The sequence below is a fragment of the Puntigrus tetrazona genome, chromosome 5 (assembly GCF_018831695.1).
Source record: "Puntigrus tetrazona isolate hp1 chromosome 5, ASM1883169v1, whole genome shotgun sequence".
Classification (NCBI taxonomy): Eukaryota; Metazoa; Chordata; class Actinopteri; order Cypriniformes; family Cyprinidae; genus Puntigrus; species Puntigrus tetrazona.
In genome coordinates this window covers 12,135,102-12,149,086 of record NC_056703.1, presented here as the reverse complement: position 1 = coordinate 12,149,086, position 13,985 = coordinate 12,135,102, and the positions used below count along the sequence as shown (strand labels likewise).

The following is a 13,985-nucleotide window of genomic DNA, read 5'->3' as shown; positions in this document are numbered from 1 at the left end:
TAAATTAAATAGAAACAAAATGTATTTTTACTGCATTTATTGTGCTAGGTTAAAATGACTATTTATTTCTTATTATTTATTAACTAATGTTAAATGTATAAAGTATTACCACTGCAAAAATATTACTTTCTACTTTTCACTTAAAGTTGACTTTCACTGCTATTGCTTTTCACTATTATTAGGCTTTGTATTAAAAGAGCTTTTCCCGCAAGCCTCAAGACCGATCAGCGTAAAACTCAAGTGCGCTCTAGTACGCACCAGCAGGGGGCAGTGTCTCACAACGCACTGAACACAGGGAGCCAGGCATGTGATCCGCCTCGACACCACACCACGAGCTGCATGAGAACGTGTAGATGTGTGTGTGTGTGTGTATGTGTGTGTGTAAACACAGTGTGTGAAAGGTCACCGAGTTGATCAAACAAAAGGAGAGAAAGAGAGAGAGGAAAAGAAGCCCTGACATTTTCACACTAAATTAGAACTTGCAGCTCAGTCTCACAAATCCCTGAAAATGCCCATGCAAACAGTTTACACACACGCACGCGCACACGCACGCACACACACACACACTTGCAGGTACCCGGCTCTTTTCATAGTGAAATCAGAAGAGGATACAGAGTTCTTTTCTTTATTGGATAGATTAAGGCTGAGTGATTTTCATTGCAGCAGAAAAACACGCAGCTTGAGAAATCGAACTGCTGCACTCCTTCAAACGATCTCAGGTAACACTGTCGATCAGACCGTATTAGATTATTTTCCTTCTGATAAATTCTGATAAAGCATGATTAGATTAGACGCAGCTAAAGATTAATCTATGCTGGGAGGGAATTTTGTTTTATATACAGTACAGCAGAAACTTGCTACTCTCCCTGCTAATAAAACAGCTTTAGACCATCAGAGTGTGCGAGTGAGGCTCCGCGGTAGCCGAAATAGACTCTAAAAGGAAGCAACGACAGGATATGACACACCAAAACGAAGACAGATCGCGCTTTCACGCGCGCCTATAAATCAAGCAAAGCAGCGCACTCTTCTGATGAGAAAGAAAGAGACAGACAAAGGGAGAGTAAAAGAAGGGCATCACTTACTCGTAGACAGTAGTCCAGCCGTTCTCGTTGCTGATGGTGGCGAGCAGCCCCGTGTTGCCGTAGTAACTGAGCTGCGCGAGGTCGTGCGCGAGAGCCGAGATGCGCTTCAGCATTCCTGCGTTGCTGATGGTCAGCCAGTAAACCTGGCCGCCCGGGGCCACGAGCCAAAGGGGCACGCCATTAGCATCCCGCCGCAACTGCGCTATAGTGCCCTCCCTGTTTGCTATGCTGCTCAGGTGGCCCTCGGGAGTGTATGTGAAGTTAAGCAGGTAGTCCCCTGTCACCAGACTGCGGGTAAACAGGTGAGTACCGTTTGGACTGAACAGATAGAGCTCCTGGTCCGCGACCGAGGTTAGCTCGTACAGTCCCTCGGGAGAGAGCTGAGGATGGTTAGCCGCGAGCCGGCGTATCCGCACGTTCCCGAGGTCGGCGATGTAGAGGGAGCCATTAGGAGAAACCGCCAGGGACGAGGGAGACTTCAGCTTGGCGTCACGAGCGTAACCTCCGTCACCTGGGGACACATTTGTGGAGAGAATGAGAAAAAGGGGCAGAAAGAAATGCAAGTCTAGTTCATTTGGCATTCAACGTTGAGCTTAACGATTAACCCTCAGAGACCCGCTGCAGTAAAATCACAACACTTGTCTACAGTAGTTAAAAAATAACGATTTTTCAATAATTAAACCTGCGCGCAACAGCAGCTCAGAGTCTTACATGTGTCATAGCAACACATTTGGCAGGGAGATATGTACAAATTGAATCTCCCAGCATGCTACAGTCGCACAACAAGCTGCCTACTGACACACTGCTGACTGGCTTGGATCAAAAATGTAATTGGACTAAAAAAAAAGAAAGCACTGGACTTGTAATATATAAAATTATATTTAATATGTTGCATTTTTCATTTCGCAATTGAATAGAATAAAATTAAGAAATATACTAGTAATACACTAGTCGGTAAATGTTTTTTTCTTCAGTGATTTTGACAGAAACCTCTTACGCTCACCAAGGCTAAATTTATCTGAAAAAAAAAGTAAAAACAGTATTGTGAAATATTATCATTATACTGTCATCTTGTAGTTTTCTTCTTAATTATATATTCTCTTCTTGATTTATTTTCTTATATATTTTAAATGTCACTTATTCCTGTGATGGCAAAGCTGAATTTTAAGCTTTCATTGACGGTCTTAAGATCCCTCACAAATGATTCTAATTTTAATTTTGGAAATGTGATAGACTGTTCATTAGAGACTTTTTTTATAAATAGAAATCTTTTGTAACACTATAATTATAAATGGCTTTGCCACTTTTAATAAATCAATGCTTTCCTTAAAAGAAAAAAAAAAAAAACCCTTAATATTCTGAACAGCAGTGTATGTAGTCTTAAAAGGAAAATATGTCTTGGGCTCATGATGTGGTACACACACACTAAAGAGCATAATTTCTCCTTCTTATAATTATGTAAGTAGGGCAATGAACATTCTAACTATATTAGAGTATAAAAATATATAGAGGGAGAGACAACTGAGAAAATCACAAATAAACTATTGCTAATCATTTTCAACATAGGCAAGTAAACATTAGCAAGCGTAAGAGGGTCGCTTTCAGATGAACATACTCAAGTTTCAGCTATCTAGCTTACTGGAAAGGCTTTTACAGAAGTCAATGCAACTGCACTGTAGGCTTGTATGCATTTGGAGGCAATTCTTCCAGGATTATGAAATTTTAGAGAGTGTCAGAGGATTGCTCTGAAATTAACATATCTGAATTTCAGCCTCTTAGCTTGCTGGGAAGGTTGCTCCAGACAGCCAATTTGTATACTTTATTATAAGAGTGTTGAAATTTTGCTACCTTCAACTCCCAGTGTTGCAATTTTTCAAAACTCACCCAAGACAAAATCTGCATTAAAAAGTCATAATTTTTATAACCAGCGGCTTATTAAAAAAGGTCTGACATAGAAAAATAACGCAAAATTAATATAAATAACTCACTGTGTTTAGCGGTTTTGGGGCTCATTTATCTCACCTGAGAAACACTCGCAGTTGGGGTCAATCTTACAATCACATTCACTGGTCGCTCCCGCGATTATGACCATTTCTCCGTTTGTAGACACCTCTTGTACGCGGCTGTGCTTCCGGTCGTCCGTTTCAGCGATGTACAGAGCTCCTTGGTGGCTGACAGCGATAGCTTTCGCTCCCTCCAGCACAGAACGCACTGCTGTTTTCCCCAGAAGAACCGGTTCAATACTGGCCATGGGGCAATGGATGGGCCGTCCAGCAACCACACGCACCTGCTGGGACTCACTCACCTGGAGCACAAGGTTATTATCCAGAACGTAGAGAGAGTTATCCAGCGGATTTACTGCCAGGTCTGTGGGCCACTCTAAACGCACCTGTGGATACACAAATGTATATTATTAACTGCTATGAATGTGAAAAGTGTGATTTTCATCATGACAGATTTCGCAACCACTCTCATCTGCTCATGGCCCATTCAGATGTACTCTCTCCAGCTGATGTGAAGGATAGCAGGTTATCTCATTTTCACTATCATTATACCGATTTACATGTAACATCAGTGGGCAGAACTGTTTTACATTATATATACCGGGAAGAGATGAAACAGAAAGGAATGTGAAAGTACCAAACAAGTGAAGAATTGATATCATACTGTGTCTTGCATTGTGTGGACATGGTTTAGATTTGCAAAATCTGAGAGCGAGCAGAAAAATATTCTCTGCAAACTGTGTCGCACGCTGGTCATCTGGAGGTGGAAACACCAAAGCTACTTTTCACCACTGGAGGTGGAAAAACCTCTTTTACCAACAAAAGTGAAGTATGCTAAACTATTACCGCCAAAAGATGCACCCTGCCTCCACCGATCCATTAGTTTTGCTGCTTTGGTTCTTTTGTTTCAAAATCAGTGATGCATAAGCACTTTTGTACTGATGCTAGACATATTTGTTATAAATATACATCAATATATAATGAAAAGTATTCTATATAAATGATTATATATGTAGAAGTATCTTATTCTGAATTACATTAGGCATAATTCATAACATTATGTATAAAATTACATAAACACTCACACACTAACACATACATATTTTCTGTAACAACATTTTACAATTCATAAACGTAAAATATAAGAAGTGAGTGAATATTTAAAACAAGTGTGATTTTTTTTTATTGCTTTAAACAACGTAAAAAAAAATGCAGTCACTCAGAGTAAATCTACGGACTACAGTCATTAAAATAATCATGTAGACTGCAGTCTAATCACATAACGCAGGGGCAGGAAGCAGTAACACTGTTAGAATCTGGAGAAAAATATCCCCTTGGCTATCTACACCCATGATATTAACCATTTTCCTGTAAAAATAACTACATTATGATATATACCATTACAGTGATAATATTTTAGTCATAGCACCCAGCCCTAATGTGCAGCCAGGTACAAAAACCACATCTTGGTTGGGTGTGTGTGTGTGTGTGACCACAGCTGCCCGACAGCCGGACAGTATTGAGTGTGAAGTGTGTCATATCCCAGGCATGCTGGGAATTATGCAGATTTCAGTGCTTCTTTTACCCAGTGGCCTGCGGCACCTCATTTCCCCTTCTCTCTCTCTCCCTCTCTCTCTCTCTCTATCTCTTCTCACTGTCTGATTCTTATTCACACACAACACACCCCGCCGGATGAACTGTGAAGAAGTGCAGTGTGTATGCGTGTGTGTGTGAGTGTGTGTAGATGGCAGCGAGAGAGAGCGAGAGAGAATGAAAGAGAAATCAAGGGACAGTCTGCCAAAAATTGATGCTATTCAGAAGTGGGAAGAATTGTGTCTGACTTTGAAGGGAGAGCGGTCCTGCAGATTTAATGAGGACACACTAAGTTAAACTGCAGGGGGAGAGAGAGACAGAACGAGAGAGTAAAATAGATTTTTAAGAGCACTTTAAAAGAAAGACGTGGAATTGCCTTATGTTTGAGAAAGGCTTTACGATTTTAGTGTTCGAAATGGATAGAACAGAAAAAGGCGGAAAACCTCAAAGGATGGAGAGAGAAAGAGAGAGGAGGAGAGATAAAAGAAAAGTAAGGATGTTGCTGCAAGCTGTATAATGTAACTCTGTAGCACCAGAGAGACCTTCGGTATCAGCACTTTCTCACTCTTGAGGTGAACAGTGAAAAGTGTGTGTGCGTGAATCCTGTGGAGTTGAAGGAAAAGGTTGAAAAGAAAGAGAGCGAGAAGGGGTTGGACGAGACTCTCGCTGTGTGGGGTGTGTATGAAGGGTTTCCTTCATCTTTCAGCTCTTCAGCTTCTGTGTGCCGTTATTCACTTCATTTGAGCGAGCGTTTGAGAAGACATACTGACAGATCATTTTTCTGATGTCTGAACGCAAACAGAAAGTTAAAAGCATGTGTGACTGCCTTTAACAAGTTAAGCGGTTATTAAACTGACAGAGGTAGGCCATATCTAAGAAATATCTTATGCGTGCACAAATGATGCATGCATAAAATCTACAGGACTGGATAAAAGTATTGATTTTTATCAAACCTAATTTGAAGCATTCCCATATTGATTCACAAAATCAACAACATTGCCTTTTTTTAGTGTTTGTTGTATTTGAAGGACATCCTTAAAAAAACATATTTGTATTGCATTCTGTTCAAATAACTGTTATATGCATATTTTGGGCCCCGTTGTTATATTTTTATATAAATATTTTCCCTGTATCTTGTTTTGCTCTGCTTTTTCGGCAGCTGTGTTGAATCTTTGGTGCCATGGCAAAAGAAATCATTTCTTTCCTGACTTGTGAACATGACTTTGCAGTCTGTTTTGAATGTGCTGCAACAAAAGCACTACGTAAATGACGGCAAGAAAGTGTCTTTCTATTGAGTTGTCCTTGTGGGGCAAAAACAGACATACAGCATAATCAGTGTAGCATGATTCACAAACCTGTAATGGTTATATTTAAGTGAATGAACAATACATAGTGTGATCACAAAAAAGTATTCTATTTAGTGTAAAGTATAATCACAGCATCATCAACAAAATTTCAGAAGTAATTTTTTTATAAATGAAAAACACACAGCTTGACCAGTGTAGCCCAAATCAAAATTCTTTTTTGGCAGTGTAGTATAACAACATACATTGTAGCCCAAAAAAATGTGTGTTAGTTCTTTTAATCAACAATGAAAAATATATATCCAAATAAATTAAAATATAGTTAAAGTGAATCAGGTAATCTGCATTGATATCCAGTTCTGAAGAGGTACAGTCAACATGAAAAAAAAAAAAATGCACCGTATTTATTTTTGTACCCTAGCATATGTTTGAAATCTGCCATTTTGCTTTATACTTCTACTGCAAAATAACCTTGGGACAAGCTGATTAAAAGTAATTGCAAAAATATCTAAGAAAAATGATGTTAGTTCTGAGAAAAGGTCAGGTATTACTTGTTTGCAAAAGCCACTTGGCTTGATATTTTGTTTCTAATGCAATGACATTACATTTGGTTTATTCTAAATGCTTTTTGGAGCCACCGTATGTAAATCTGTATGAATGTGTGTTTTTTTGTTCACCTGGCTGATGTCCATTCGAGAGTCGCAGCTGATTGGCTGGGAGGAAGTGAGTCCGTTTGACCCAATGATGGTTGTTATGACTCCTTTGTCATCAATCTTACGGATCGTTGATCCGTCAACAAAGTAAATGAACCCATGCTTGTCCACTGCGATACCTGCAGGACAACGGGATACACATACAGTCATTTCTCTCCATCTCTTTCGGTTTTAATATGTTTTATTGGCGTAACAAATGACGTTACATTTGCACTGGCAATGCAGTTGCAGCTTAACGGTGCAATGAAGAAAGACGAGTTTTACCGTCTCAGCCAGTATATTCCTCTGTGTGCGATCATTCTGTTCACATCATCTTAAATATATGCAAATATCCTTATATATGCAGATTTATGCAAAATGACATCAGATATGCAAAAGAATCCGGTATTTCTTTTCATTGTTCATCCAATTTCTCTCTTTCATTTGTCTTGTTCTATTTGAATGCTTGCAAATCACCTTGAGCTGTGCAAGGCAACTCGGTTTTACATTTATATCGAACGATGCACAAACATACATTGTTACAGTTTAATTAAAACTGATCTTTAGCGCAAATACACCTCCAGGCCACTAACATCAGGAAACAATCGCCACCCTCATTGCTGTCAAAGACTTCATTGTGCTTCATTGTTATTGTTTCTTTAAAGACGTCTGTTCCACAGATCTTTTAAAGCACACGGTTTGTAAGAGCTAACTGTACTATGAATGGAATATTAACTTCATTTTGTTTAGTATGCCGCGTATACTGCCACCTAATTTTTTATTAAGAGCAATCTACACAGTTTTTCACAATCAACTTTATGGCATGTACAAATTTAGTATTATTAAAAGTATTATTTTGCAATCGTAATATATTTTTTTCTAATTTAGTCTTAAAGGGTTACTCCACCCCCAAATAAAAAAATTGTGATTAATTACTTCCAATCCACTAAAAGCTTAGTTTGTGTTGACTAATTCCTCCATGTCTCCCTAGTCTGGGTGCGACAGTATGTAGCTGAGAGAATACTGTTTGTACGGAAAGAAAACTTAAATAACTTTATTCAACTATTTTGAGGTGGAGTAACCCTTTTACATTTGGCAGTCTGATCAAATAATGAGACAAGACACATTACAGCTGATATTATTTCTGGCTATTTTGTTACACTGGAAACTGAAGGTCAAGTTGAGTGCATTGTACCATGGGATACAGTACTCTGTACAATACAGTGTCCTCTGGTTGTACACTTCTAATTTTGGCGGAACTACGTATTCTGCATATCTTCATGTTGGACATAGTATACATAGTACATTCTGCTGCAGTAGTAAGAGCAGTAAGGTAGTACTGTATACTATTTGGAACACCTCCACACAAATAAGCACAGGTTATGAATTTTTTTTTTTTTTTTTTTGTGTGTCGCTTACTGATATTTTTGTCCTCCACAGGGATTTCACTCTGAAGTGGGAGCGGGCTTATATAACCATCTCTTTCACACACACACACATCAGAGTTTGTTATGGCAAACAGCACTGTGTGTGTGTGTGTGTTTGCGGCTTTCCTTTCCCTTCTCTAATTTGCTCTCTTTATTCTCACTCTCTCCCTCTAATGAGAATCACAGAGATAAGCAGACATATTGGTCTGTTCTAACCACGTTGATTTACTCTGGGAGAGATCGAGTCACACACACACACACACACACACACACACGCATGCGTGCAGTGCCAGATGTTTTAAATGCTTTATTTGGATTCACAATTTAGATAATACTAACAGGATCCACATATTTTTGGAGACAGTATATGGCAAGAAAATCTGTCCAGAGAGTGCATCTCAACACAGCTCCAGTATATGACAGCTCACACATGTCAGTATGGATAGCGGTAACAGCAACTTCTCCATATGGATAAACTGCCTATAATAGCTGACACAGAGCAGTACTTCACTAGTGGCATCGCCTGTTTCTTTCCCAACCCACACTGTAAAAACTGAATATGTGCAATTGCTCCCTTGAGGAGCTTATTTTCTACCTGCCATGACCTAAAATGACTTAAATGAATGTAGTCGGGCTGACTCAATCATATTTAAATATAAATATAAATATTTTGACTAATATTTTCAAGCCAGTATATATGGATCACGTATGTTCACCGCAAAAATGACCAAAAATCAATGCAACAGTTGTACATTTACAACCGAATATACCGATTTGTCAGTCCTCCATATACAAATCTACATATACGCATCAAATCTACAGCAAATGATCAGTATGATATCTGTTTTTGTTAATCATATCCATATACATTTCGCAAGCTGTCAAAACAGCATTTATGTGATGTTAACCAGTCCATTTCATTCATTGCTTGATAGGGAAGACCTGGCTAGTTGTCAAATTATTTGGACTTTTGCTTACATATAAAATTATAACATCTCAATTCAAGCTTAGGTCATAATCATAACCAAAAAAGGTAAAACTGAAAAAATAATTCACAATTATGTGCTATAAAGTTAAAATTATGACAAAAATCATAGTTATAATTATGTACTTATGATTTATTGTATCACATTTATATAAGACCAATTATTGTAAGCTATCAGATGTGTTCAACATATAGTAATTTTAATTAGTAATGACCAATTACAGAGTTTTTCCCCCTGGCCAAAATAATAGTTTGATATTTCTGTATAATATCATTCACTATCATTTTAATGAATTATGTGCTGCATTATTGTTTTACTGTTTAAATTTAGTTGGAAAGTCATTAAATACCCTCTAATATGGTATGCAGTGGCAGACTTACATATGAAAACTAATCTGTATAAACTGAAATATTTACTTGAGTAGCCCCAGCCTCCCCTATTTTTGTTGTTCAATATACAGTAATTTTTTAAATCTACTATTCAGCCATGATGAGTGGCATACAGCCTTTGAAATACAGTGCATCCATTCAGACTCGGAAAACACAAAAACCATACAGATCATGTTGCGCTGTAAACAAGACAGAAATACATGTGAAGACCCATACACACACACACACACACACACACACAGCCCTTGTTGCAGAAATTCTATCTGCCTCAATAAGCCTGTTTACAAATGCATCTTGTTATGGGTGCTAATTACGAGGCATATTACCCACTTAACGAGCATAACGAGCTTAATTATTTATTCTGCCTTCAGAGGGGCATACCTCCCTCTGCCCTTCAAAGGGTCCTGAAGACATAGAGAGACCCCCGGGTCCAGAACTCTCTTTTCTCACTCATCTTCAAAAATGCAAAATGCTGGTTAGATTGAAAATGATCAGAGAAGATGCTAATCGTCACACATATATTCATATACCTAATTTAGACTTCAGGAGTTTTTCTCTTCTCTAAGGCTAGTGAACTCAGACTGAATGGAGCATTCCTGTATGTTCACTCCTCACCTCCCTCTCTCTCCCTATTTCTCTTAAACTCTCTGCTGGCATCAGACCAGACAGCGAGCACCCTATCCTACAGGGACCTGTGAATTAATGTGCCCTTTTCTCCTTCTATATCTCTCCACCCCGAATCCAAGATTTCAGTGAATCACAGAGAGCTGCATCTGTTCCACACACTCACCCACATTTTGAGCTTTTTCAGTACATATACACAGCACACGCTGACACTAACATACAGTATGGACACATACATAAATCCCAGAGGAGTTGCTCAGCGGTTGCTCCATCAGGAAACTTAATGGAGTAGCATACTTCAGGGATTACAATGTTTTAATCATCTGATTACTAATTAAACAGAAAAAGAAACATTAAATCCAGTATATTATGTTAAAAAAAAACCTTTTTAAAAATGTTTTTAGTTGCTAAAGACATTTCTTTTAATTATTAATGTTAAAAACAGTGCATATAATGTTAAATAATCTCAAAAACTCCCAGACTATTAAATATGACTTATTTTAAGCCTAGTAAAAGTAATATAATTAAATAAATGTATTTCATACTAAGTATATTTAAAATCTATTAACATGCTGTTGGAGATTTACCGATACAAAAATACGAATTAACTTTTATTATAAGTACTATTTAAATATAAATACTACTTATGCACAATGCACATTTCTTAATATTAAACCTAAAATGCGTTTTAATGCCACTATTGATAAGACCATTAGTTTTTGAATGTATGCTTCATGTATACTTGCAGTAGTTCCACTTTAGCTTAATCAAATATACTTCAGTATATCTTTAGTTGGACTTCAGCACTAACTGGAAAAGGCTTGGGGCCTCTACGGAGCTCCTTAAGGGCCATGAAGGAGAAAAAAAATTGGGTGGGTGGAAAACATTCAGGGTGGAAGACCTCAAATTGGTCTTTGATCAACAAATACAGTGGGTGGTAAAATCATTTTTTTACAGTCCCAAAAAATGTTCAAAAATCCTTGTTTACAGATGCTGAAAATGTCAATCCTGCCAGTATATTTTCCTGTAATGTTCCATTAAATCTCCTGAAAATGAAATATCCTTTTCAAAACAAACAGGGCATTTTAAAAGATCTCGATTTAGATTTTATTTTCGGCTTGTTTACTGGCTCTCTGCGTGAAGCTCTGGGCCTTTGGTAGATGAAGCTAGCCGAAGACTATCAGTTTTTACCGCACTAAAGAGATCATAGTCACGGAAGATGCTGCCGTGGTGCAGAGATCAATACTGCATCACTCTGAGTTTCTATGTGTATAAAGAGATATTGATTATAAAAACATTCTGTATATTGAGATTAATTGAATCAACAGCAAGCCAAAGTCAAGCCACACACCAATGTACAGAACTGGCAAACTTGTATGTGACACATTTCAGCGTTACGAGTAATTATAGCAGAACTAAACAGAAAAAAATCACCATGCAGAGATGTTAATGCTTTGGTTGCAGTCTATTTGTGTGGACCCCCTCATGGCCCGAGAACATAGAAGGTCGGATTGCAGTTATTGAAGCTCTCAGCATTTCGGTCAGAGCCTGTTATAGATAATAGACTTCAGTAAAAACACTTTAACAAAGGGAGAAACGGGTATTCCACACCGATGCACGCAACGGAAGGCTTTTATCCATCAGCTTGCTTGAAAAAAAAGGCATATGGATTGTTGAAGTGAGTGTAAAAAGGCTTAAATCAGTTTTAAATGTGATTTACAGTTTGATCTGAAACACAGCCCTTTGCAGAACAGTCCGAAATCAAAGCGCACGCACACGCGCATACATAACATTCCTGCTCTGGGATTCTTTATGAATTCTATCCTCAGGGGTTTACAAGTAAGTGGAGGCTTTTAACTGCGACAGTTGAGTGAGTGAGTTTCTGTGTGTGTGAGAGAGAGTGCACAATGAGGCTTGAAGGATAAGAGAACATACATGCCCGTTAGCCACGCCCCCATCTGTTCGTCACCCTGACTGACGGCTTTAAAGAGACAGTGGCAGTGATGGATAGGCGGGACTAATAGCCGCTCCGCCTGATTTAGCAAAGAGGGAAGGCATCTTTCATTTATCTTACTTTCTAGTTTTCCATTTCTCTGGCTGAAACATGCCGCTATTTTTCAATAACCACTCCACTCGCTCACCCGCTCTTTCTCTTTGACTTGAGAACGCAGCATGTGTGTGCACTGGATTCTCACCCCTGGGGTTGCTGAGCGCTGCTTCAGTGGCCTTGCCTCCATCGCCGCACTGGTTCGGGTGGAAGGGTGTGCACTGCTCCCCGCTGCCAGCCACCACCTCCACGTTCCTGCTGAGATCTTTGGGTTCAGTCAGAGTCTTCAGGCGGTACAGCTTCCCGCTGCTCGTATCCGACAGGTAGAGTGACTCGCGCACAGGATCCATAGACAAGTAGTACTTATGAGCCGGGCTGGAACTGGAGAAACAGAATTTTAACAAGGCTTTATGATGAAGCAGGGCTACACACATACGGACAACATTATTATGCTTAAACTATTTCATAAAGCCACAATCTGTGCCGAAAAACAACCACACGCAGACTAGTGCACACACAAGGTTAGAGTAAAAAACCCTCCAGGTCTCCGCGCCTTGCAGAAATTTCAATGATTCTGAACTCAAGCCCCGATCAAAACTCCCAGCCCCTCCAGCACTTCGGACCCCTGCCGGTCTATAATCTTTCTTTCCTTTCCTTCCATCCGCATCTGCCCTAAGAGCAAATCTACCTGCTGCCTCTTTCTCAACTGTTTCTTAGGCAGAATGAAAGTAAGGAAATATAAAAAAAAAAAATGGATTTCCAAAAAGGGCAAAACACTGTCCCACACAAAAATTGACGAGGGCTTTTTTTGTCTTCTGACAGCAGAAACATATTTTTGAGGTTGTGCTCTCTTTGTCAAAGCAAAACAAGTCCTTCGGCACAACACCTGTGGTGTCTGAGTTTGGTGCTTTAAGATTACGAGGCATTCTGCTGCTCTGACATTTGAGGGAAGTTGATGCACTCTTTTGGGTTTAAGGATTAGAATTGTGCAGGGGCTCTGAGGTCGGGGTGCAGGGGAGTAGTTCATGTTGCTCAACCACCAGCAACACCTGTTTAAGTGCATATCTAAGCACTTTGTGTTAATAAAATAAATAAAAATGGGCTTACAAATGTAAGCAGTTTGTAAAAATAGTTCACAAAGCCATCGGACAAATTCAAATAAATACTGAAATGGTAAAAAATGTATATATTTTATAATATATAAAAATATTGATATAGTATAAAATACCTTATAATAAAGGGGAAGAATTTCTGTATAGCTCAACTGTTAACATCAGTGTCAAGGGTTTAGTTCCTAAAAATGCATGTGCCGGGTCTCACAAGTAGTTACTCCACAAACCATTAACAAATTTACATCATAATATTTTTTAAAGTTGTTTGTTTTAATAAATGGGAATTGTATCTGTAGTTCAAAGGTCATGACTTTTTAAGCAAAATGGGGCGCATATCAAAAAAGTTACTTCAGGAAGCCATTAACCAAATACACAACAAAACTGAAATGGTAAAAGAGATGCACATTTCTCTCAAAGCTGTTTGCGATACACAGGAATAAAGGGCAAAAGCCGCCCTGTCAAGCCGTCTGTGTTTACTGACAGATTGATGAAATTGAAAATGTTAATACTATAAGGTTCTTTTGAGTCTTTGCGAGGTCGAATCAGACTTTGGTTTGATCATAAGCGTTATCTCCAAAAGAAGGCTGTAGGTAGGATTTCCCCCTTGCTGTGGGATGTAATACTGTGTGCAAACACACATGCGCACGCAAAGATAAAGGATTACAGTGCGCTTGTCAGTGTTAGTCTGTGGGGCAGAGGTCTATCCCGCACTCTAACTCCCTCTCT

General features: G+C 38.8%; 1 protein-coding gene across 1 annotated transcript in view; it reads right to left on the bottom strand.

Moving 5' to 3' along the window:
- tenm1 (teneurin transmembrane protein 1) overlaps positions 1-13,985 on the bottom strand; it is a 127,489-nt gene that overhangs the window by 15,850 nt on the left and 97,654 nt on the right. Inside the window, 4 exon segments of the mRNA XM_043240056.1 lie at positions 1,083-1,593; positions 3,105-3,471; positions 6,660-6,814; positions 12,296-12,528. Coding sequence (XP_043095991.1) covers positions 1,083-1,593; positions 3,105-3,471; positions 6,660-6,814; positions 12,296-12,528 — 1,266 coding nt within the window.